General features: G+C 36.6%; 1 protein-coding gene across 7 annotated transcripts in view; it reads right to left on the minus strand.

The window, feature by feature from the left end:
- Positions 1 to 26,905, minus strand: part of sphkap (SPHK1 interactor, AKAP domain containing) — a 157,758-nt gene that overhangs the window by 85,838 nt on the left and 45,015 nt on the right. For all 7 annotated transcript variants that reach the window (XM_055173467.2, XM_055173465.2, XM_055173471.2 and 4 more), the window contains exon 2: positions 5,282 to 5,365. In XM_055173467.2, the coding sequence (XP_055029442.2) occupies positions 5,282 to 5,325 (44 nt within the window). In that variant the 5' untranslated portion in view covers positions 5,326 to 5,365. The remainder of the gene's footprint in view (positions 1 to 5,281; positions 5,366 to 26,905) is intronic.

Consider the following 26,905-nt stretch of genomic DNA (forward strand, 5'->3'; position numbering starts at 1 on the left):
TGCACCATTGTAACAATTTCAAAACCTGAATAGAAATAAATCACCACTGAGCTCTGTTTTGTACCACTTTTTTACATTTCTCCAAACGAAACTCAATTATTAGCACAACATATCAAGAACAGGTCTGAAAAAGCACATGCACAAATGATATTTAAGACAAACTTTTTAATGAATTACAACTTAACTTAAAATGCAATATTGGCAACAACAGAGGTGAGTTAACAATTGCATATTTTGGGGAGGGGGTAAAACATAGATATTACCTCACAATTTCCAGTTTAGAGAAAGAATACATGACATTTTAACTCTTTCGCCACCATTGACGAGATATCTCGTCAATCAAGAGAAAACGCTTCCCCGCCAATGACGAGTATTTCCTTCTTTCCGCAATACCGCTATTATCCTCCAGGTGGTGCCCTTACGCAACTTTTTAAACCCGGAAGTATTGCCCTATGGCAAACTGATGCATGTCCGTGTCTGTTTTAAAGATGGCTCTGAATGGGATCTCTATGAAAAGTCCCTCACAAAAATTGAATTATCTCTGCTTTTTGCTCAAAATGTGTTGTTTTTGCAGAAACCTACTCATATTCAAAAGCTGATTACAAAAAACTACTGAAGGTAGGATGAAAAGTTTTTTTTTGTTTGAAAGCAGAGGGTCTGTTCTTTCATTTGATATATTGTATGTTTATATATTTAAAGAAGAACATTTTCTGGAAGGCATTAAACTTTTGTGAAAATCGTGAAAAACACTTGCGCTGGCTGCAACTTTTTTTTTTAAACGCTGGCGGTGAAAGAGTTAAAGGAAAACACCACAGTTATTTATATTTTACTATGTTCTTTTCTCAACTTAGACAAATTAATACACACCTATCTTTTTTCAATGCGTGCATTTAATCTTTGTACAGTGCGTCGTGAATGTGTTAGCATTTAGCCTAGCCCCATTCATTCCTTAGGATCCAAACAGGGATGAATTTAAAAGCCACCAAACACTTCCATGTTTTCCCTATTTAAAGGCTGTTACATTAGTAGTTACACAGGTAGGTATGGTGGCACAAAATAAAACATGGCGATTTTTATCTGCTTAAAAAATTGCCACATTTTGTTTTGTGCCACCATACCTACCTGTGTAACTACTAATGTAACAGCCTTTATCAGAGGCGTCATGCCTATTCAAACTGAGGGGGCACATGCTCCCTCAGTTTTTTAAGCCAAATAGATTTTGCATGCAACCTCAAAATCAATAAAGCGTCCATTAATCTGTTATTTGACTTTTAATCAGTTTAATATGCTCAAAATTATTAATTCTGTGCTGCATCCTTGTCATTTTTTGGATATTTTTGCCATTTAGATCATGTTACATTACCTTATTCTGGCGGCAGGCACTGCAGTTAGTGCAGCCGCAGACGTCATAAGCGTCTGAGCGCTCTCACGAGCTTTGTTGTTGCTGCTGCATTTTGCTATTTGACAAATTAAAGCGTGTAAGAAACACTCATAACATTTCCAAACCCCAGTACGGTAATGTGCAGTTAACCTCCTCTGTGTAAAAACTGTATGGTTTAAAATGACAGTCTCGATGTTATATTAGTAGAGATTTCTAGATTCATCTTCTTGGTACAACACCAAAGTTCGCCAGAGTTCACGGGGCGCGGATCACACATGCTCATATGAGGTAAAATTTACTGCAAAAATCCATTCCTCTAATACTTTTATCTAAACATACTTTTTTTAAATCATTATCGAACATTAAAATCAATCACGTGGCTATAGCTTGTGTAATTTTCGTTGTTTAAATACTTTCATTACATTAATTTCAAAGGATAATGCAGTTGTTGTGCAAAATGCATTAATGACACAATTAAACATAAAGTATAAATGACATAAAGTCATTTATTAAAACTTAAATAAATAAAACATGCCATTTCAGATGTAAATATGATGCCAATATGTCATTATTCCGATAATAATAATAGTATTTGATAGAATTTGGTATGAAAGTTGGTCAACACACTTATTTTGGAGGTTTTTGCATGAAAGCAGGGGTGTTCAGATTATTAGAAATGTAAGTGTCATGGAAAAGACTGAAAGCTCTATAATATATTTCGTTTGATGTCTGTGTATGCACAAATTTCTGTGAGTTGTGCACACTGTGCCCCCTTAAAAAAAAAATGGTGCATGACGCCCCGGGCCTTTATAATAAGGAAAACATGGAAGTGTTTGGTGGCTTATGAACGGCTGCATTTTGGGTGTTTTGAGCGACCAGAGCGTCATTCAGAAGGTTGAAAAAGGCTCAACTTTATGGTAATGAGCTATGACGCGGTTCAGCGCAAGCAGCGTCAAAACGCCAGCAACCAACTGGAATATAGCCTAGACGTTCTTCGCTGGCTGATTCCAGAGACACATACGATGTAAACTTTTGTTCCTACCAAAACATTAGTTCAGAGAAAATAAGAAATTGATCATCGCTGTTGCTGGGTATATGATGTGATGTTATTTTCATATAGAGACCAGTTACAAAAGAACGAGGCATGGGATAAAATAGCTGGTATAGTTGGTGTCCCTGATTAGTTTTTGAAGTGGGTGCTGATGATTTATAATATTTTTAACTAGTACTGAAAGATACTCAAATGTGTCTGTGTCTTGCCAGTAGAACTGCATGATGTATCGTTTAACTAATTATTATTTTTTTCCAGACCAAATGTGACCAAAACAATTATAAAAACGTCAAAAGGTATAAAAGGTTTCTAATGTCAATGTAGTTTTTTCATTAACATTTCATAATGACACACAGTCACAGACTTCAGAGCAGCCAAAGCGTCAACAAGCTTCCCCATACTTTTTGACAAGTGTCCTTGACCGGGCGGCCTGAGCTACTTTGGAAGCTCAAGTCTCTGACTGTGTGAACGTACAATGTAAGGGGCTAGGCTAAATGCCAATACATTCACAACGCCCTGTACAAAGATTAAGTGCACGCATTGAAAAAAGTTAGGTATGTCAGTGTTTCCCACAGGATTTTGAGAGACTGTGGTGGTGATGACGTCACCCGCTAATTAGCATATATGTGACGTCATCATGTCGTGTTTGCGTTTGATCTAGTTCTGGCACCTGAAATATGTTTCACTTCTACTCTTTGATCTGTATCTGTATTTGATCTGTATTATATATCAAATTATATTTTAAGCCGAATTAAGCTGTTTTAAATAGTGAAATAAAAATGTAAATGGTAATCATGAAAATTCTATTTGTGGGGGCCAGTGTTGATTCTGTGGTGGGCCACCACAAATAAATCAATGTATGGGAAACACTGTATGTATTAATTTGTCTAAGTTGAGAAAAGCACATAGTAAAATATTGAAAAACTGTGGTGTTTTCCTTTAATGTAATCATAGTAATATACATTGCACCATTTTTAAAATTGTATCCTTTGGTAAATTTTAGGCGCACGCGCACGCACACACACACATTCTGGTTTCCATGTTTTGTGGGGACATTCCATAGACATAATGCATTTTATACACATTCTGGTTTCCATGTTTTGTTGGGACATTTCATAGACGTAATGCATTTTATACCATACAAACTGTATATTCTATTCCCCTTACCTACCCCATTCCCTAACCCCAACCATCACAGAAACCCTTCTACTACTTCACATTTTCAAGAAACATCATTTTGTTTGATTTATAAGCTTGTTTCCTCATGGGGACCTCAAAATGTCACAAAAAATACTGGTATTCCTATCTTTGTGGGGACAATTGGTCCCCACAACGTGATAATTCCCAGGTACACACACACACACACACACACACACACACACACACACACACACACACAAGCAAAGTGGTGTGTATGGTAACAACAATTTGTTTACTCGTGCTCACTCAGCACATAGTCAGCCAGATTTTACGACCACATTCTCCTCCGGCATTTCTCTGTGGATGACAGAAGTGCTGGCTTTTCTATTCTCATATCTATATCTGCACTCCCTCGGCTATTACACCTTTAAAATGATGAGTGGCGGCAGTTTATTATATTTATGACTAAGGAAAAACATAAGCATATGATGCCCCTACAGGTGTGGAGGAAAAGAACAGAAGAAGGGATCATGATTGCAGTTTTGGTCCAATATTTCTGCAAGCATGTGAAAAAATAGGTGATTCAAATTTGGCTCCCCTTGTGATGTCAGAAAGGGTAAAATACCCCCTTAATCTGCGCTATCCAAAGCACTGCCATTAGTGCAGAGATGAGCTCATTTGCATTTAAAAAGACACACATTTTTGCTCACACCTACAAAGTATCAATTATAATAAATTCTTCATATGGTATTTTGAGCTAAAACTTCACATACATACTCTGGGGACACCGAAGATTAATTTTACATCTTAAAACAAGTCTTGTAAAAAGTCCCCTTTAAAGTTCTGCATAATTAAGGGCGTGGTCATTTGAGTGACAGGTGAACTATCCACCCACATTCGCATCTTTGCCCATTTTTGGTTGTCTGGTGACGTGTGGTGACACGCTTCCAAGATGGGGACAGCTGGTTCCGCTTACTTTGGGCTTAAAAATGCTGTTAAGAACCGCATGTAGCACCTTTATTTTTGGGAGTGTTCTTGTACAGTACCGCGAGTACATTTTTTAATCTTAATTTCTAATATTTTTAAGGAATACTATTTGAAACTTGATACTTACATTTTATGGCATTTAAAGCACACATTTTATATGTAATTTTCACAAATTCAAATCAGTTTGAGAATATTCAAACATCCCAGAGCTGAATGAAGGAAAAAACAGCACAGAAGCTAAAAACAGATAGCTAAGATTAATCTAGCAGAAAAATTGCTATTTACAGCCAAAGCCTTTTAGCAGGCATTAAAACATACTAATATCTCGACTTGAATGCGAACACGTTTGAGGGAACACTTGGGCGGGTGAGCACTTAAGATAATGATAATTCACTCGATTATAACAGTGACTCAGTGGGATTAATCCTCTGCAGAGTTCTCGCCTGACTACCACCTCCCTTCATTTCCTAACAGCACAAAGAGGATCATAATCCACCTTTCTTGCAGGTTTGTTAATAACAGGGATCTAATTGTGGCCTGATAAATATAAAAGGGATTTTACACAGCAGAAATTACAAGAGAGAGCTTGTTTGACAGAATAAATCCATGAAAGAAAATGCAGAAGCTTAGTTATTAAAATATCATAATAATCTTGACAAACCAGAATATGATTTAACACAGGGTGCTAGTAGTGAATGAAATCTAGAAAAGATTAAACTCACCTCTCTGTGAAGTTTTGGAGGACGGTAAGCAGGTTAGCCAGCATGTTTATCCTTCTTTTCCAACGCCAGTGTTTAATATTCTTCCTGAAAGGGAAACATTCAGGATTATACATTCAAAGTAAAACCCAGAGGAATTAAACTGCTTAGTGTGAAAGTGTTTTATCACTTCTCAGGGTCACGGATGGAATATTATGTCGTGCTGAGTATGTAATGTTCAAACTCATAATTTGACACTGTATAATAATATTCAGTGACAATTTTATGGTGGTGTTTCTAATCAATAATTCAACAACTTGTTTTATTAAAATACATAACTCGAATAACAAGCATCATTGTGAAACTGCAAGCAAAATGTTACCTGTTTTTTATATATTGCAGTAAAAATGTATATTAGAGCCTTTTTACACCTGGTCACTTCATGCGTTTTCTCTGATTGGATAGCTATCCGACCGTAAAAAGACCAGGTGTAAATGCTCTCTGAAACATTTTCATTTAAATCCGATCACTCAAACCACTTTAGGAGGCGGAAAACATTTTCAGATGAAACTGGACAACTGTTAATGTATTTGGCTTCCAGCCTGCACGACCAAACCCCTACAGATGATTCAGAACGCAGCGGCAAGAGTGGTCTTCAATGAGCCAAAGAGGGCACATGTCACTCCTCTCTTTGTCAAGTAACACTGGCTTCCTATAGCAGCTCGCATTAAATTTAAAGGAATATTCCATTTTCTTAAAAGAAAAATCCAGAAAATTTACTCACCACCATGTCATCCAAAATGTTGATGTCTTTCTTTGTTTAGTCGAGGAAATTATGTTTTTTGAGGAAAACATTGCAGGATTTTTCTCATTTTAGTGGACTTTGATAGACACCAACAATTAATACTTAACACGCAACGGTTTTTTTCAACGGAGTTTCAGAGGACTGTGGGCGATCCCGGGCGAGGCATGGGGGTCTTGTCTGGCAAAACGGTTGTCATTTTTGACAATAAAAATGGCAAATGTACACTTTTAAACCACAATTTCTCGTCTAAATCCGGTCGGGATGCGCTCGCGTGACCCCACGCAATACGTCATCACGTCAAGAGGTCACAGAAGACGTACGCGAAAGTCCGCCCCTGTGTTTACTAGTGTTTTGATAGAGGACCGTTCCTACGTTGTTGTATGTCAACTGATACTAATTAATGTCTTTGTGTCAGTTTATTGTTTGCAATGGTCCGCAAATGTGCGTTTTATATATGTAACACGTGACCTCTCTACGTCACCACGCATTTACGTTAGGTCGTGCTGGACCGGACCTAGACGAAACGTTGTGGTTTAAAAGAGCATATTTTTTATTTTTCTTGTCAAAAATGAATCGTTTTGCTAGATAAGACCCTTATGCCTCGTTTGGGATTGTTTATAGTCCTTTGAAACTCCGTTGAAAAAAACTGTTACGTGTTGAGTTAAGTATAAAGTGTTGGTGTCTATTAAAGTCCGTTAAAATGAGAAAAATCCTGCAATGTTTTCTTCAAAAAACATAATTTCTTCTCGACTGAACAAAGAAAGACATCAACATTTTGGATGACATGGTGGTGAGTAAATTATCTGGATTTTTCTTTTAAGAAAATGGAATATTCCTTTAAGGCTCTGCTCCTGGCCTTTAGGCCCACCCCCTTATCTTATCTTCACTTACTTATAGAGCTTTATGTACCCTCTCGATCCCTGCGCTCTGCCACCGAGCGACGACTTGTGGTGCCATCTAAAAAGGAATAAAACATTATCGCGTACCTTCTCAGGAGCTGTTCCACAACTGTGGAATGATCTGCCGGTCGTGACACGATCTGCTGACACTGTAGCTCAGTGGTTCTCAAACTGGGGTCCGGGGCCCCCAGGGGGGCCACGAGATGGTGCCAGGGGGGCCCCAGTTTTATGACATTTTATAAAATACATAAATTTATCATGAATTCTGTGAAATTAAACCTAAAAAAATAAGGCAGCACTACGTTGTATAATTTAATGTTTTGTTTAATTAAAATGTGAAGTTTTAGAACTGTTTTTGTCATAAATTTTCTTTGGGGGGCCGCGAAGGAATGCACCATACACAATGGGGGCCGCATGGTGAAAAAGTTTGAGAACCACTGCTGTAGCTGTCTTTAAGACTCGGCTAAAAATCCATCTCTTCCGACATTACCTCACTTTCTAATAACAGACTTACTATCTTTCTCTATTTCCCTTTCTCTTTATCTCTTTCTCTATTTACCTTTCTCTTTATCTCTACACTTCTTAAAAAAATAAAAATAAAATAAATTACTAACAATCCCTTGTATATGTATACTGTGTTGGACTTTATGACACTATTTCCAGTGCACTTATGTATTGCTGTTCTTGTGTTGCTATAATTGCTTCTATTGTTTACCTCACTTGTAAGTTGCTTTGGACAAAAGCGTCTTCTAAATGACTAAATGTAAATGGTTTATGAAGCCACATTCACTGCAAAAAATTGCATTCTTACTTAGTATTTTTGAAAATAAGTCTAGTTTTTGGACAAAAAATATACAATTTAAGTGAATGTGTGCTTAAAACAAGCAAAAATATCTGCCAATATCGGCAGATTTCTTTGCATGTTTTAAGCGCACATTTTTTATCACTCCCACATAAGGCAAACAAAGACGGCATGCTCGGTGCTTTATAGAGCGACGACAGTGGGTAAAAAGCTTTCTAGAACCAATAAAATAGTCCAATGACAAACTCGATTATATTAAACAAAGCAATAAAACTTTGAGAGAGCATTTTGTTAAGAGCTTTCCCCCCTGATCTGTAGATCATCGCGTCATCTCCTGCTGCTCTGCTCTGTACTGCGCGCTTCAGCTCATGCCCTTGCCCAACATATAGTAAGTGCTGCCCTATTGATGTATACGCATCATTTTAAGTTTATTAAGGCGAAGTAATGAATACTACATTTTGCGTGGGAATAGAAGATCAGATTGATGGCCGTTTCTCAATGTCAAGGATAATTCCTTGGCAGGACTAGTCCTTACTGTCAGGACTCTGCCATGAGAGTCTTGTTTTATATTTGTTTTTATATATCGTGATGGCAGGGTTCTGACAGTCTCTTGTTTCATGTGGAGGCATGGCCTTGTATATTGGGTCATGTGCCTCTGGCGTCTCGTCTCTAGTCCCCGCCCCCTTGTTCTCCCTGTTAATTATTCATTATCAGTTCATCCCTCGCACCTGTGTTGCCCTCGTTTAGTTCCCCTATTTAATCTCCTCTTGTCTCTTGTCTTGTGCTGGTTTATTGTGTTCATACGTGTCTTGTTTTGCTGTCTTCATTCAGTTATATGTTTTCTTTAGAGTCTAGTTTATCATGTCAAGTCTGTGTTTGTATAAGATCATGTTGTATGTAGTTTTGCCCCCACGTGGGCTTTTGTTTTCATGTCTCAGTTAATAAATGTTCTATGTTCACTCCCCGATATCGCCTGCGCTTGGGTTCTCTTGTTCCCCGTCTCAAACCCTGACACTTTCAAGTCACTTCCTAGGCGAGGCTCCTCTTTAGAATTTGGAGAACACGTAAATGGAACAGGCTAGAAAGTGCACGTTATTTCATCATTAAAAATGTGTGCTTTCGGCCCTGCGCGCATAGGATTGTGGGTGATTTGAGAGCGTGAAGAGCGCGAAGGATACACATATGCATCTTTCCTGTATATGGGATATTTTTCAGATGAAGGACTCAGTCCTAGGTTGCAATTCCGAGGATCCTCGACATTGGAACAGTCCTTTCACGGATGTCGATGACGTTGCATCCTCGAAATTCTGGCTTTCGAGGATCCTTCCTTGACATTGAGAAACAGCCCCTATCTGCTCAGTAAAGATGCATTTATATGGCCGAATATAAATGGAATAGTTTTCATAAAATCAGATATCTGATCTATCCGAACAGAGAAAACACATGAAGTGACCAGGCGTAAAAAGGCCCGGTCTTAAACTGGTTTTTGCAAGATATCTTGTACTTTGCATAAGTATGACTGTTTTATGGGAACAGAGGGAAATTGAACGGTGCACAGTGGGTGAAACCGATTTTGCAGAATGTAAAAATTCCCAGGTCAACATCCTTGTTAGTCCTGGAACAACATTCCTGACAGCCAAAAGTCCAAAAATTATGTTGACGTAATCATCATATGCATGGAAAGTGGGAATTGCATTGCAAAAGAAAATAAATGCTAGCTAATTTTTGCAATACATTTTTTAAGCTACTTATTTTAGTTTGTAAAGTTTTAAATATTTAAGTTTTTAATCGATTGCCCTCAGAAAGCATTTATTAACCACGTGTGGATTACTTCTGTAAAGAATGGATGGACATTTTTGGACCATTTTCTACCATTATAAAAATTGAAACAGCCAGGATATTTTCTAATGATTTCTCTGAAAAAAAAATAATCATACTGTACACTGAGGATGGCTTGAGGGTGAGTATATCATCAGTTAATTTTCATTTTTGGGTGAACTATAACTTTAAATCTTGTTTAGCAATGCTCTAGTGATCCGTGAGTGTACAATCAAACTCCTAATTTCCACCATAAGGGTTATCTCTTATTAAGCCAAGCCTTTGCTAAATGCCTCGTATGCATGCGTGTGTTCACCGACATGTGTGTTTGTGAGTGTAAAACAGATGGCATTCTGTCTCTGATTCTGGTTACGCCTTGCAGTTTCCCTAGGCATCACATAACAGGTGTTTGTCTCCTGTTTTACAGCACGGTGAAAATGAATTCATCTCAGCTTCCGCAGAAAACACACACATACCTTCACAAACGCGCACATGCTGATTTTAAAACACTACTCCTAATGTATGTGTGTGTGCTAAAATTGATGTGCATTTTATCACTTCATAAAGCAAGCAATTATATTCTCTACCTTAAAGACACTTTACTGTCGCATCTTTAATGTGCCTGTAAACCAGTTCAATAAGCATGATGGCTTAATAATAGCACTGACTGATTTCAAACCACTTTTCATTATGAGTTAGAAGGTTCAATACTCTTAGCTTTGAATTCTATCGCCATGCAAAGCATTCTGGGTAATAACAGAATGTGCCCTCTTTATAATAGACAACATAGCTTATATAATCATATAGCTTCTCACATCCAGCACCTTTTTGTTGCTCTTCTTTCAACACCTGAGTCACTTTGTTACCTTAGAAGAAAGGAGGGCTGACGAAGAAGAAGAATGATTCACAAAAATAGAGAGAGAAAGCAAAAATGAGACAGAAAGATAATATCCATCATTCATTAAAGTCCACTTATAGAAGTATGGCGTGCAATCCATTACCTGCTCAAGTTGAATCACTGGCTACACATTTGTGTGTGTTTGTACTGAATGTATGTGTGAAGGCCAGAGTGCCTCTATCCATCTTAAGCTGACAGAAAGAAGAGTGAAATATTGATTTTACTGTTCACACTTTAGTGAAGTACAGATAACCAGGCAAATCTGCTGAAGGTGGCACAGAAGTAAACACAACACACAACTTAACACTGTCATCTTTCACAATCCACGACTTGGCCGTCCATTCGTTTGTTTCTTCAACCTCTCTGTGCAAATTTCTAATTTAATTCAGCGGACTCATATTCTCCACAGGGGCTATTTCAATATACATGCTAAAACAATTTGCAATGAAATGGTAATGATAATATTTTTTTCTCATTCTCCTCTTGACTGCTCAAGGCGTAGAGCTGAATGGCATCACACAGCATTACCGACACCATTTATCTCACCTGCACACTCATTATTAGACACACACATTTACAAAGTCTTTTAAAAAAGTTTGCTTCTTACTTTTTACTTCTGGGCAAAAAAGAATGAATTGAAAACAACCTTTGACATACACAGAATAGAAACATGTTTACTGACAATTTTACAGTTTTAATTTTTAACACATTAGGTTATTTGTCATAGTTAAGTGTATATATTTGATTATTACAATAGGTTATTACAGGGCTCTTTGGAATAATTGATTCTGATTGGCCAGTCGCGACATTGGCAAAACTAATAACACACGGTAACAATCATTTTGACAGGTACAGTTTAATATTATACAAAAGCGAGCTAATGATATTAACCGAATGCTCTCGGCATGTATCTTATGTTTATCAAATATTTCATCAAATACTTTTTTGCAAAAAAATCTGATCATTCAGAAATAGTGGTTTGTTGGCAGAATCCGTTGAACTACATGTTGATTTTTTAGCAAAGTCCTCTGTGCATGAATAAAGAACTGGATTAATGACAATTTTATTTGTTTTTTATTCAGTTAAAGAAGGTTAACCATATGAAGAGTTTGGTTCCAAAACGCAATAAATCCATGTTGACAAATTTCGGTAAAAACGTGTTTTCTATACCAAGAAAGTGACAAGATGAAAACCACTATTTTCTGTTACAAACTTTCACATAGCATCTTTAGGTTATAAAAACATAAAAAATTCAAATCTATAACTTGATTTTCAAAGATTTATTATAAAAACGAATTCTTTTCTCCACAAAATGCAATAAATCCATGACAGTTTTTTATTTTAAAATGCTATAAATCTATTAAATCAATATATAAATGTGCATTCATCTTTACCATTTTATATTTATTTAGTTGACTAGTGGTATACAATGATTAAAATATAAACATTAATGTCATTAACCAAAACACTTACTTTGTCATATTAAGATCACTATCATTGCAGCGGTTATACTTGACGTTGTCTCTTTACATTTTTCACAGCGATCAGCTGTAAAATGTTTTGGTCCTGCTAGATTTTCGTTGACTTTAAGTAAAATAATGTAAAGTTTTTCATAAGATCCTCTGGGGTCAATGTTTTAGCATGAGAAGCTTGATGCTGTCGGGAGAACAAGCACCCGAGTGCCTCTCGCGGAAATTATTAGATGTTGATGGCTTACGTTTCTTTCCCGTCACAGAAAACCATCACAGGTTTAGCAATGCAATTAAAGTATTATTTTGTTTTGTTTGTTGATCACAAAGTACAAAGTAGATGAGGAAAACTAGGACTCCGTCTACTTAGCGCGCCACCATTGTTTGTTTACATTGCGTGACTGGTGGGCTGTAATTTCAGGAATGGATTTATTCTGTAAAAAAGGAGGAGTGGCGTTTATCGCATTTTGGGAAAAAAGATGACAGAATAACACGGCGGATAATGGTTTTTTCGTAAAATTAAGAATTTACTTTTAACTACTGACCTGATATAATACTGATTTTGGCAGTAACTCATTTTTTTTTCCAAAAATGGCGTTTATCGCGTTTTGGAACCAAACTCTTCACATATATTTTATTTTTGAGCCTTACCTTTATTTAGAAAGGGCCGTAAAGGGTGACTTGTTTCCCTTGTGATTACTTGGACCTGAATACAACCCGAATTTTGCAGCCACAGGCATCACGTCACCACCTAATGTGTGGTTCAGTTTTATCATTTTTACATTCTGACGTTTATCAATTAAGATGTTTCTGGTTGCATCTTTAGTGATTTTGCAACTCTTTATGTCTTGTATAAAGAAGAGGATTTGTTTTTTAAATGGAGGATTTTGCTAAAAAAAGCTTGCATGCACTTAGAGTTTTTGCAGCGAAAGTCAGTCAAATTTGTTAAATACCAATAAAATGACTTAAAGAGCAACTATAGTCTGATTCACGATTTTTCATTTCCTTTGATATGCAACGATACGCAAAAGGTACACCCCCAAGGTAAACAATGACGTGAGTTATCATTTCCAACGTAAATCTCTATTCTTGGACTACTGTTGACGTGGACACTCCGGTCATTATCAAAATTCCTCCCGCTTGGACTCTCATCCTGTAAGTTAACTCCTGTCAGCATTGCATTGTGAGCGAATCTTTCAAACATGGAGCATCACATTTCTGGCTGATGTCAGAGGTATTCAGGCCAATCACAAGGTACAGACTAGCTGGCCAATCAGGGACACAGAGCTTTTCAGATCTATGAGTTTTGTACAAAATCAAAGTGTTTGAGGAAGGCAGGATATCTGGAGCTACAAAAATGTACGGTATGTGGAAAAAACACATTTTTAACCATAAACCATGTGAACACATTGTATTATACCAAATACACAAAATAATGTTTTTAGCAATCAAATAAGTTGCATTTGTGAAAATAAGACAATTACTGACTAATAACCTTTTCATTGCCATTAAAGTGAAATTTTTGCATCTAAACATATAAGAGCCTGATAAAATGCTAATTTACAAGAAAACACATCAGACGCACTTTGCATTAAAACTTGTCATATTTTATATGACTAATTGATCACATAATTTTTACAGTGTAAACCACAAATCAATAATGTATGTACAGTATGCGTGTCATTGCATAATCTGTATTAGATAGAATATCAAACTAAGGGGCTTTTTAAACAATCCAAACAAACAAATAACTTTGAGGTTTAAAATAATAACAATAAACATGCAAAACCTTCTGTTTGTTAGATGTTAATAAAACATGTCATTATGTGATCAACTTCTCCTTTAACTCAGTCATTCACTAAAACCATCTGTTGGTTAAGAGTAAAAAGTGATGTTAATTCTGTGAAAATGTCTAGTTTTATTTGTTTGCAATGCATACAGTGCATGGCTACATAGCCCTAGTGTACACATTTTTGGGGGTCACTGTTGAAATCTGTAAAATCTTTCAGGTGTGTGTATTATTTTTACATGAAGTTATTGTAGATTCTCACACGGGAGGGCAGTGGACACATCAATTGTTATTGCACCATTTTCCTTTTGTTTCTTTGGCTTTGGATTTGTGGTCAAAATGCCTTCACTGGAATAACTGCTTTTATTCGCCGCAATAATACAATGAATCTTCAGTAATGTTCATTTCTGTTCCAACCTCTCCTTCCCCTAACTACTTTGCATTAACATAAATGGGTTAACAAATCCTTTTAATGGCCCTGCAAAAGTGGCTTGTGTTGTCATGTAATGGCTTTTAAGGGTGTGTTGGCACTATTAATGGCACTTTACTTATTTACGGCCTTTTTGCAGTACCCCCTGACAACTTTACAAATACAGATTATTAAGAAAACATTTCTCTTTGCTAAACTTTAATAAAGTATTTTCAGACAACCCACCCTGCAAAAACTCTACATTTTAGGGAGGTATATATAAAAAAATTATGCATTAATATAATTGATACATTATTATATTATGTTATAATAATATATTATGAATTTAACAGGGTAGCTCTTTTAATGGCCAGTCAGCTATGCTATTGAAACAAAAAGACATATAATGAATAAATGACATCTGAAAAAACATATTATTTTTTGACACCTGTTGAGCACTTTAATGTACTGACTGTAATTAATGTAGTATTTTCCTAAAATGTTACATTATTTGCGGCTATCAGTGAGCCGGTATCATAATGCAGGAGACTCCCAGAATGTCTGGGAGGAGTGAGAATTTTTGTATTTTTTAGGGTGGTCCCGCTAATATGCATACAGTACTGTATGTGACCAAAACAACTAACTCGACACTTAGGGTCATGTTAAACCAATAAATTGTATTAATGTTCCTGTATCTCAATGCATTGTGTTAGGATCACAAAGGTCATGGGTTTACACACATACTGATAATAAATGCATATACTGAAAGCACTGCAAATCGCTTTGGATAAAAACGCCTGCCAAATGCATAAACGCAATAGCCTAAGCAAGCGGCACCGGTTTTAAATGAGGCACACATCAGTGCCAGACATATGGAGGGAAGAGGAGGGGATTTGAAGAAAAAAAGACAGATAAGAAAAAGTCTTCTAGGAGATGAAGCGCCGAAGTGTTGTGTGTGCGTTTGTGTAACATTTAAAGAGCAGCTTTGTTTTGTCACAATGTACACAATCGTGATCTGTGGAAGTGACCTTCTGTTAGCCTGTGTAATGAACTAATTAACAATCACACTTACTGAATTATTAAATGTGACAGCGTGGCAACGTACAAAGCGCAAGTACGCTCATTTACACATACATGCATATGTTTACATGCATATCTTATGTGTAGACAGATTATTGCTAATCTGCTTAAAGAGAGAAATATTTAAACAACACACGTGTGCACACGCGCAGACATTGCATGCTCTTTCTTCCTGCACTTCAGCATCGTCCTCGTCTTTTTATCCCCACTACTGTCGCTCTCAGATCAGAGAAAAATCTCAGCGTGAAAAAAATCTTAAGCCACAGAAATCAATCGGACACTTTAACAGCTGAGGCATGAGACCTACGGCTGATTTCCTCAAACCTTGAAAAACACACAGCTCAAGATAGTATTGAAAGAGAAATGCTGTCAGAAAATATAGCAGTGTTTCTCGGGCGAGTCGGCGTATTGATTTCGTTATCCACTCAAAATCTGCCACCTCAGCTTTCGTGTATTAAATCTTTCATGTTGTGTATCCATGTTTGTGTACATATTCCAAACTTTGTTGATATGCCTTTGACCCTTGAAAGGAAATGCAACTGTGGTTTTCCTGATTGCAGAGACCAATGTTTGTATATCAAAGGCAACACTAACGTTATCTGCTGTGTGTGTGCGTGTTTGTGCTTTTGTTGTTCTGTCAGTTTCAGAGATCTGAAGATTAAATTATTGATTGTGTTTTTTCAGGGATGGTCAGACAAAAGTTTACAGGAATATCTGAGCTGCTGTGTTACATTTCCCATTGAAATGTTTTTTTTGTGCATATTTTATTTAGTCTCAGTCCTTGCTTGACCAGCTGTCTCTTCTTATGATCATCCCCTTCTCTCTTCTTTTTTTCATCATTCTATATTCAAAAGAGGATTCTATAGAGGATGTCATGCAGTGTGATCCATTGCCAATAAATAATATGAATTAAACTGCAAAAAATATTTGTCTGTCTTAGTATTTTTTTCACAACATGTACTTTGGAAGCAATTTCAATTTTTTTTGGAAGTGATTAAAAGGATAGAAAATGTGCAATGTTCTTGTTTGGTGGCGGTTGGCAAACCAGCCTCTCACTGCCACCTATAGAGCGGAAGGGTAAAGCGCAGTTCTTAGATATGCATACCGAGGAAGAATACAGGAGGAAGTGCGCTATACCCTCCTGCTCTATAGGTGGCAGTAAGAGGCTGGTTTGCCATCTGCCACCAAACACCCCAAGAAAATCGAGCTTGTGTTTAGCAGAGGCTATGCATTATTGCTAATAATGATGTAAACAACGTTACATTTATTGCAAAAAAAAAAAAAAACGATTTGCTTTATAAGATATTAATGTCACCAGGAGTCATAGGGATAACTTTCGTATTGGATATATCTGCTTTTTAAACTGTCAAAGTGTCGGAAAACATTTACCGTATTTTCCGGACTATAAGTCACTCCGGAGTATAAGTCGCATCAATCAAAAATGCGTCATTAAGATGAAATAACATATATAAGTCGCAGTGGACTATACGTCGCATTTATTTAGAAAATTATTTCACAAAATCCAAGCTGAAGAACAGACTTTTAATCTGGAAAGGCAAGTTATTCAACTAAACAATTGCACACAGGACAGCAGGCTGAATTGATGTCCGTACGTTAAAATTATCAGTTATTTACACGATACACAATAGCATACTGAACATACCTGGGAGGCTAAACCAGTGCTTCTCAATTATTTTCTGTCACGCCCCCCATAGGAAGAGGTAAACATTTTGCGCCCCCCAACTCTCCGCCGCGACTGTAAATAGTATAATTTGTATATAAAATTACACATCTGCAAAACATTGTATCCTTATTAACATTGAGAAAACACAAAAAGAAAACACAAAAAAAGAAATATCGATCAACTTACAACAAAGAATAACTTTATTAACATTGTTTTTTAGTCTGTAACAGAATAGACTTAAAATGCATCAATTTGCCTGAAATAAAAAAATCAATCCTTATTTAAAGTATAATATTTTTTGACCATTTGTTACTGAAAAATTTAATATAATCAATAAATAATAATAAAAACCACAAGCGGCTTATCAGCATGATTGGGGTGTAATGTCTTTAAAAATCACTTCCTGAAAAAGTATTTTTCCTGGGATCTCGCGCGCCCCCCCTGGTGTCGTTTCGAGCACCCCCTGGGGGTCCCGCCCCACTATTTGAGAAGCACTGGGCTAAACGAACAGCACAAGCCAACGTGCATCAAGTTCGCAGGCTCGTCAATCCACATCACTGAATCCATTGAATTACATAAATACAAGAGCAGCATATAGCGGACTCTCGCGGCTGTAGACGGTAATGATGTCTCTTGCCTCATAAATGTTAAAATTAATTCATACTGACTTACAAGGCGCACCTGACTATAAGACGCAGCACCAGCCAGATTATTAAAAAACGCGGCTTATAGTCCGGAAAATACGGTACTTGCATTATATGAGTCACATAGCACTGCGGTTTCTGCAAAATATCTTTATTGTTCTACTGAAGAAAAAATGTCACCAACATATTGGACGGCGTGAGGGTGAGTAAATAAACACCACATTTTCATTTTGGGTGAACTATCCCTCAAAGTTTTGTTTTTAGAAAAAAGCTTAAAACAGATTAAAAATATATCTGCCAGTGTGGTAAGAAATTAAACTTAATTAAAGTTTTAACTTTATTCAATGAACTTTTTTTCCCACCGCACTGAAAGATTTTTTTAATGAACATTTAAAAACAAAAACAAGACATGTTTGCTCTCAAGTAAATGTATCTCGATTAAAGAATTGTTTGATATTTATAAATAATCAAAATACTACCAAGACTTTCATTATAGGAAAAGCATACAGAGGTGAAACTTATTTTAATATTATACTACAGGGCTGTTGAATGCTTTATTGTGATTGGTTGAGAAATGTTCCACAGTTGTGCATTATTTTTCGATAAATGCACACCTGACCTGTCAAATGTCTTAAAGGTCAAGTTTTTTCTGATCCAATTTTTTAGTTAGTGTGTAATGTTGCTATAATAGCATCAATAATACCTGTAAAATGATAAAGCTCAAAGTTCACTGACAGACAATATATTTTCTTTAACAGAATTTGCCTTCAAAGCCTACAGCGACCGGCCGGTTTGGACTACAGTCCTCTACTTCCTGCTTTAATGACGTCACTAGAACAATTTTCTGACTAAACTCCACCCACAGGAATACGTCAGTCACCAGCTAAGCTAACGGCAAGCTAAGCTGCTATCGAATCACAACATACTAAACAAGCGGCATGTGGTAACCATGGCATAAGCAGAATAATTGACCCCGGTCCTTTTATTTGAAAATAAAGCACACCCACGATGTAATGGCTCTGCTTTGTGTCAAGCCACATTGGTTGTGCATTATTTTCTAATAGTTCAACGTCCCGTCGTCAATTATTCCTAATTAATTTTTTTATCCCATTAGCAGTTTTTTATGTTTTAAGCATGAATGCACTTAATTTTGGTGTTTGTTAAATATAAAATGAAAATCATAAGTCATTTTGCCTCTCAAGTAAATATATTTGTACTGAAAAACAAGACGAAAATACTAAGTAAGAAATCCAGTGTACATACAGACCACTGTAAAAAATCTTAAACTCAACACACTAGGAACAATTGCTATACTGACTTACAGTATATTTAAACCATACTGTAAAATTATTTCATTTGGTGTTTCTGTAGAAATACAGTTGTACAAGCAATTAAGGGTAAAAATCTGTCTTTTTCTAAAAATGGGAGGGTGAATGGAGGGGACAGATAGTAGTGAGAGGTGTTAATGTAATTTTTGATCCGCACAGCAGTGCACCAGAGAGACAGATGGGACAGTGGAGACCTGTACTGCAATTCCTTGTTCCTGTATGACTCACAGACTAAACAGCAGGTGTGTTAATTCTAGTCAACAGAAGCAACATGTCCAATACTATGTGTGTGTGTGTGTGTGTGTCACACATATCCCATCATCCTCTGCTACGGTCTCCTGTGCATTTTCACTGCAGGGAAAGTGTTTGGTCACGAGAGCAGCAGTTGGCTATTGGTTCAAGTCCAGTAGTTTCACATTGAAGGGAAGGTGTTCTTATATAACTGCACTGGTTAAAACAACAAAAACAAAAAAATGAATAAATATTTTGTAATAACTTATTAGTCATGAACATGTGTATGTGCACATGTCTGTATTCAGCTACCACAGCATGATCCCTTGAGGCTCTAGTCATATATTTTCCGAACCAATGACCTTTTGAAGAGCCAAACATGAATACAAACAGAACTCACACAATATCTGAGATTTCAAATTAAAGCCTGGTGTATAGTTTGTTTTTTGCGTGTATGCCTACAAGCATGCACGGTTGAACGCACAGCCTTGCAAAGCATAGTTTATTTGACTCGTAGTCTCGTACGTGTATACAGACCTTCAACGCATGCGCATTACGACAAAATGCAACGTATCTCCTGGGCTACATACTACATTCTCCTGTAGAGGCCCAGTCTCACAAAGTTTTGTGATATAGTCACGTATTTTTTTTATTCTTTTTTCGTGATATTATTACGAATTTACGCGTTTTTCGTGATCGTATTTTGAATTCCTGTTTTTGTGTGATTTTCACGTATTGGTTACTCAACTGTTTTTTCCTATTTTTAAACCATTGCCGCTTCGGTTTAGGGTAAGATTTGCTGCTTGCATAAGAATGTCACTTTATACATTGGTTTATACTAGGGATGTGCATCGATGCATCAAGCTCCCATTAAAAAGACCTTTCTAAAATCGATTCTGAATCGTAAGGCTCCGATTCAGTGTTTCATGCACAGCTTGTGCATGTACTACGGCTCCGTGATCAGTAGGAAGTTCTTATCAATCTAAAATCACTACAAGTTTGACTCGTTTATAACATGCATTTAAAAAAGCAACACTCGTCAAACACAATCATTTAAAATATTCTTTATTATCATGAAAATACCTGAAACAATCTGAAGAACAGCGATATAAATATGTCTCTAGATATTTCCTGGTATAGTGTTACGCCCCATTCAGACAGCCAACGACAAGCAGTAGCAGAGCGACGCGATCTCATTCATTTCAATGGAAACCTGGCGACTTACGGCGACACGAGCGAAAGTGACCGTTGGCGACCGTATGGGCGTGTCCAGCGACGCGAGAAAGTTAAGAAAAGTTTAACTTTTTGCAAATGTCGAGCGACTTTCGGGAGCGACTACCAATGAGAACGCAGCAGTGGAGTTCACGTCATCCTTCTCTCGTCAGTTATTGGTGTGGATGGTACTCATTTGTTTATGACAAGCAGATTTAGAAACGCCTCATTGAAAGAGACAAGTGACACACAGGCATAACGTCGCTGGGTGTCTGAACGAGGGGTGAGGCATTTCTAAATCTGCTTGTCATACACAAATGAGTACCATCCATGCCAGAAATTCGCTCGACATTTGCATAAAGTTAAACTTTTCTTAACTTTCTCGCGTCGCTGGACACACCCATACAGTCGCCAACGGTCACTTTCGCTCGTACCGCTGGAAGTCGCCCGGTTTCCATTGAAATGAATGAGATCGCGTCGCTCTGCTACTGCTGGTCGCTGTCTGTCTGAATGGGGGGTTAGTAATGCTACTTCTTCTGTGGCACAAATGGTGTTTCTAAGCGAGAGCGCCCCCTGGCTTTTGGATGTGGCTGCATTTTACCATAATTCATTCAAATTAATTAATTGGAAAAAAAACGTGCATTTGCCCGATTAATTGTCACAACCTAGTTTATATAATTTTTTCTGATTTATTTTTTTATTTGTCATCTGGCGTTAGGGTTAGAGTTGGGTTTGGGTAGGGATGTCATTTTATGTAAATGTAACCCTAAACTAAAGTGACAATGGTAAGAAAATAGGACAAAACTGTTGTGTAACCAATACGTGATAATCACACGAAAACAGGAATTCGTTATACAATCACAAAAAAACTTGGAAATTCGTGATAATATCACGAAAAAAAAAATACGTGACTAACGAAATTTCATGAGACTGGGCTGGCATACAATGTACATAGGTTTTTTAAAAATCTGGCGGTAAACGTACAGCATGCATGAACTCTACTGATGAAGACTGTATGCGGACCCTTGCGTACGGGCAAAAATTGACCATACTTCGGCCTTAAATGTGTACAGATGTGTAAAAAGGTTTTTGCCATCTTGGCAAATATGAGCACAGTTTGAGAAATTGTTAAAATGTTTTCTCCAACTCTAGAGGTGTCACATGTAAGCGTGCTTTTAAGAAGATATATCTGAAAGCAATTAAAACATTATGAAAATAAAACCGTGGGATAAAACTGTGTATTCTGTGGTAAACACAATAATAACCAACAGTAATAGCAGATGATTCATCTGACATTTTCTGTGAGCTACAGTCGTCTCTTTCTGTTGTTGACCCTAGCCAACTTTCTGTTGTCTTTTTTAATGTTAAACCTTCATTTCTTTTTTGTTTTGCCACAAATACATTTAAATTTATGCATTTAGCAGGCGCTTTAATCCAAAGCGACTTGCAGTCCATTCGGGATATACAGCACATCAGCATTTGTGCTTCCTTGGAATTGAACCAATGAAATTTGTGCTGCTAACACAACGCTCTACCAATTGATCTATAGAAACAGAAATGAAACGTGGCACCTGCCTTCACTATCATCGTGCTTTATTCTGTCTTTTTAACTGCCTTCACTTTTTCATTTCCTTATACACTCACATACAGTAACAAGTTTGTACTTCTAATGTTGTTTCCCTTTCACACTTGATTCACACATCATTAACATCCAAAACGCCCACAAGTATCCACCTCAGTAATTGTACTCGCAAAGACTAAAAGTTTTCTCATCTACCCAGTGCAAACTGTAACCGATACTGCAAATTACTATTATAACCTCTATCTGATCTTTTGTAAAGTACTATTACAATAACATATTATTTCTTTAGCAGGAGTGACGTACAGCACTTATGCGGCAAAGTTTAGGTTATGGGTTCGTTTAAATCACTAGTGATACTGCCTAAAGCAAGCACTATTAAATTAACAGTTAGCAGTCATAATCATTTTGTGCAGTGATGATTAACAGTTACAATTTTTCGAAATGAAACGGGGTTATGAGGGTGCTTGACAGTCTTTAGAGATAAAAACAGGGTGAAGCAACACTTTGTACTGCATGCTCACTGAAAAAATATGGTTCATTGAATTGAATCAATTTTTTAAGGTAAGTGGTTGCAATCAATTTATTTAAGCTACATTTAAACAAAAGTTTTATATTTTATTTTACTTTACTAATCTTTTTTGTTTAAATGTAGCTTAAATAAATTGATTGCAACCACTTACCTTAAAAAATTTATTAAATTCAATGAATCATTATTTTTCAGTGCTTGTTAACTGACATGTATTGCTGCAGTTATCCCTTTAAGAAAATGTTTTGGATTAACAGATACCAGACCACAGCCGCTTTTACATGCATGCATTTGGCAGATGTATTTCACCAAAGTCAGTGTATTTATTGTTGTTTATGTGTTTACTATATTGAACCAGTGACAATGGCATCTCTAGCACCATGCTCGACCATGCAGTTAAACTACTGTACAGTTCTTTTACACTGAAAAGTACAAGAATAGAAACAATCAGGGCTTGACATCAACATCTGCCAACCCGCCAAATGTGGGTAGATTTCAGCTATGCCGAAAAAGGCTAAGCTTCTCTATTTATGCCTTACTACGTTGCATGTTTTTCATGAAGCTAAATATATGATATGACCTGTAGTGATATGCCAGATATATTAACTTATATATATATAAAACTTAATTTGGGTCGTCAATTTGCATTTGAAAAGGTTTTAAGTATAGCTAAATCACATCTTGCCATAATAATGACAAACTTTTAGCCTCTTAAACCCTGAGGACCCAGTCCCGGGTACAAAATTTCGTATTTTGACTCAAATAAAATATTCTTTTAATCTTTAATGGTCCATCATGGACCCCAGTAACACATATGAGATACTGTTTGAAAGCTTAGACTCTCTACTTTCTCCAGATATGCATCACTTTGAGAAATCTTTTACTGTAAGAAAGTTATTTACACTTAATTTACACTATCACCCCCCCCATAATTTTTTATATGATTTAATATTCACATATTTCATATTTTTCAAGTATGACAAACATGGGCAAGTCTTATAACAAATGAAAGCTCTCATTCTCAGGAATAAGGCTACAGCGTTATTTTTGTTCTATTATCAACACATATCCAACAATAGTTGAATGAATAATAAGGTAAAAAATCGTCTTTTGTAAACATATGGGAAAATTGAGTGTGGACTGCCTCAGATAGCACAGATAGCCACAAATGATACACCATCTTTTCTCTTAGGTCCTAATCTAAACAATGAGTCCATTCACAGCATTTTCTTAGGTTGTGTGCATGAATAATCCCTTGTTATTTATTATATGTCCAAAACAAAAAATTAATATTTATATGAAAAATGTATTTTCGGACACTTCAGTAAAATGAAAATAACTTTTGAATGCAACATGCTAAAGAGATCATTCTTTTTTTGGGTGTTTACTGTCTGCTGCTGGTAACAACCAGAACTGCAGTCTGCAGTCTGCTAGAGCACCCAGAACCAGAGTTATACACTATCAGAGGCAGTATTTACAACATATAAAAAGAAAATTTGGTGTTTCATCATATGAAAAACAACATAAATAACACTATTTGTCACAAACAGCAGTTTTTTATGTAACTTCAAAGGGTTTTCTTTAAAATGATATAAAGCAATTGCATTTATTCCACTGTATGTGGTTATGGGAGCACTTCAAATGTTTTTAGGCAGAAATTGTATACAAAAAGGGTATTATTCCTCCCATCAGTTTGAGTAAAATAACTTTTGCATAGATTATGATAGAGAAAAAAATCTTTTTTCTTATTAACTCATGAAGCAGCCTAACGCAATATTTTTACTGTAATAGCTTTTTTTCCCCACACATATGAACTGTGATCATGCACAACGAAAAAACACGCAATAATTAAATCTTGAATGGCAAAACTATATGGCACAATGTAGTGTCAACTTAAACATAAATATGAACAATGTATTGATTGCAAAGTTAAACCATTACAGTAGAAACCGTTTTAATGCTGCTTTTAAAGTAATAACATTAACTTTACACCGCGATGCTTTACAGTGATTTACAGTGAAATTATAGAAAAGTCAGATGCATTATGTGTTAGTCACTAGCCTCGTTTGCGCAAACTGGACGCGCCCGCGCCTCGCTAAACGCCTCATCGGCATTTATCATGTGTGTAACTTCTGCCATTCTCAATGGTGTGACTGGGACACTAACTCTGCTTGTCATCATAAACAGATAATCAGATTGTGATCTTTATTCCCGCTTTATTAATATGCGGCTGAATATGCTGCATTTCATCTTTTCGACACACAGCTCCATAACCATCTCGCAAGTGTTGATAGGCTATTACTCGTGAGATGTAACCTGGTCTGTAACCAATCAGATAGCGCCGTGGGCGGGACATTGATCAAGTCTTCAGAGTGGTGAATACAGAGATGCTGCGCGGCAGCTGTATCAGAGCCAGCCAAAGTAGCGCATTTTAAAACAAAATTGACTTTAATCAAACCACGGATCCGTGATAAGTTTTGTGATCCGTCTCGCCACTAGTGTAGTAGCACTGATCACTTTGAGAGGGGGATAAATTCATCCCCACCGGGGATAAAAATAATTAAGCAGAGGCAGGGATACATTGACCAGAAAGGGGGAAATCCCACGCATCCCCCCCGGCAAATCGCACCCTGCATACAACCATGTTTAGCACTTTCAACAGTGTTTTATGTAATTTCAAAGGGTTTCCTGTAAAATGATACCAAACATTTGTATGTAAACCTCTGCATGTGGGTATGGGAAGCTTTTGAAATTGGGTAGGCCAAATCCAGGCGAAAATCCCCAAAATAGCTTCAGGGTGGAAGAAGTTAATTCTTTAATCATATAAAATGTATTTTCCCAACAAAACTTGTGGCCAGTGACAATGCTGAGTGGCTAGTAACCATAAAAGTTAACGTTATGCCCTGTAAACAATTGTTTATTTTTACAATACAGTGCGCACGATTCAGTGAAATGTTCTTTCTGCTTGAGTTGTTCTTGAAAAGTTTAAGGGACTGTTTGTACTGTTGATTTGTAGGGTTGCGTGGATCATTTCACCAGTGAGAAAGGTGAAATATTACATTTTTTGTGCCTTTCAGTAATGGTACAAAGAGGTGTCACTCATCATCCACACACTTTCTTGCTATACCCAACAATGATTTAGCTTTTAATATTTTCAGAGGACTTTAAATATGCCAAACACACACATACATTAAATGTCTCTATATCATTAGAACCTTCTGTGTGCTGTTGAATAGACACACACACACACACACACACACACACACACACACACACACACACACACACACACACACACACACACACACACACACACACACACACACACACACACACACACACACACACAAACACACACACAAGGCCCTATTTTAATGATCGAAGCGCATTGTCTAAAGCCCACAGTGCATGGTCTAAACGGGCGTGTCTGAATCAACTTTTGCTAATTTAACGACAAAAGAAATGGTCTAAAAAGTGTTGTTCCTATTCTCGAATAAAAGAGTTTTAGCTCTCATTCCTTTTAAAAACCAGTTGTGCTCGCGCCGATTATCTATTTATATGGTGGAATTTGTTAACTGAAAAACTAAATGTAGGAAGAAGACCGCAAAATTGATGTCAAAAATGGTGTTGTTTTCATTTGCATTGAAATTGTTATTTTAAAACCTTTAAAAGTCGTTTCTTTCAGTCATTGAAATAAAGTTAACAGGCTTTTAATTGATATAAATGAATAGATAGCCTACATGATCTCAAAGAATAATTTACCAATATGCAAGAAAAGGTTTGTACTGTAAAACATACTTATTTGTAACAAACAGGAGATAAAGAATTTACAAACGTGTGGAGAGCCAAAACATTTCAGCACTCGGACAGCGGTGTGAATTTTTTCTAAAAGCATTACTTAAAAAAGGTTCTCATCTCGCCATATACACAGGTACAAAGTCATCATATACAATAAATCCGTGGGGTAGTATTAAAATTGAAAAAGGTGCAATATTTGCATTTGTTTAAAGCAAAACAGTCAATTACTTAGCAGGCTACAGGTAAAGCAGCTCTTTACGCCTTCTAAAGTCTCGTAATCGGTCCTCATTTATGTCCAAGGGACTCAATAATAATCTTTTACATTTTAATCCTTTAATTTTTCATATTTAAAAACATTTGTGTGCTACTGCGTATCCATGTGTGTGATAAACAAACACGCACTGTCGTCCCTTTTATATTGTTATTTACATAAAAAAACAATATCGCGCCATGACTTTAGAGCAGGTTTTTGTTGGTTAATGGCGTAGTCCATTTTGGTTGCCTCAAAATAGCAACATGCCAACAATGTGCCTGAACACACCTCATTTTCAGACCAGAACGCCCATGTGTGCAAAATTGGGCGCAAATGCATTTGCTATTTAAACAACGTGGCACTAAACGTGAAAAGAATCATTGCGCCATGTTGAAAAAGCAAAAGACACTTGCGTCGCACA

The sequence above is a fragment of the Misgurnus anguillicaudatus genome, chromosome 15 (assembly GCF_027580225.2).
Source record: "Misgurnus anguillicaudatus chromosome 15, ASM2758022v2, whole genome shotgun sequence".
NCBI lineage: Eukaryota > Metazoa > Chordata > Actinopteri > Cypriniformes > Cobitidae > Misgurnus > Misgurnus anguillicaudatus.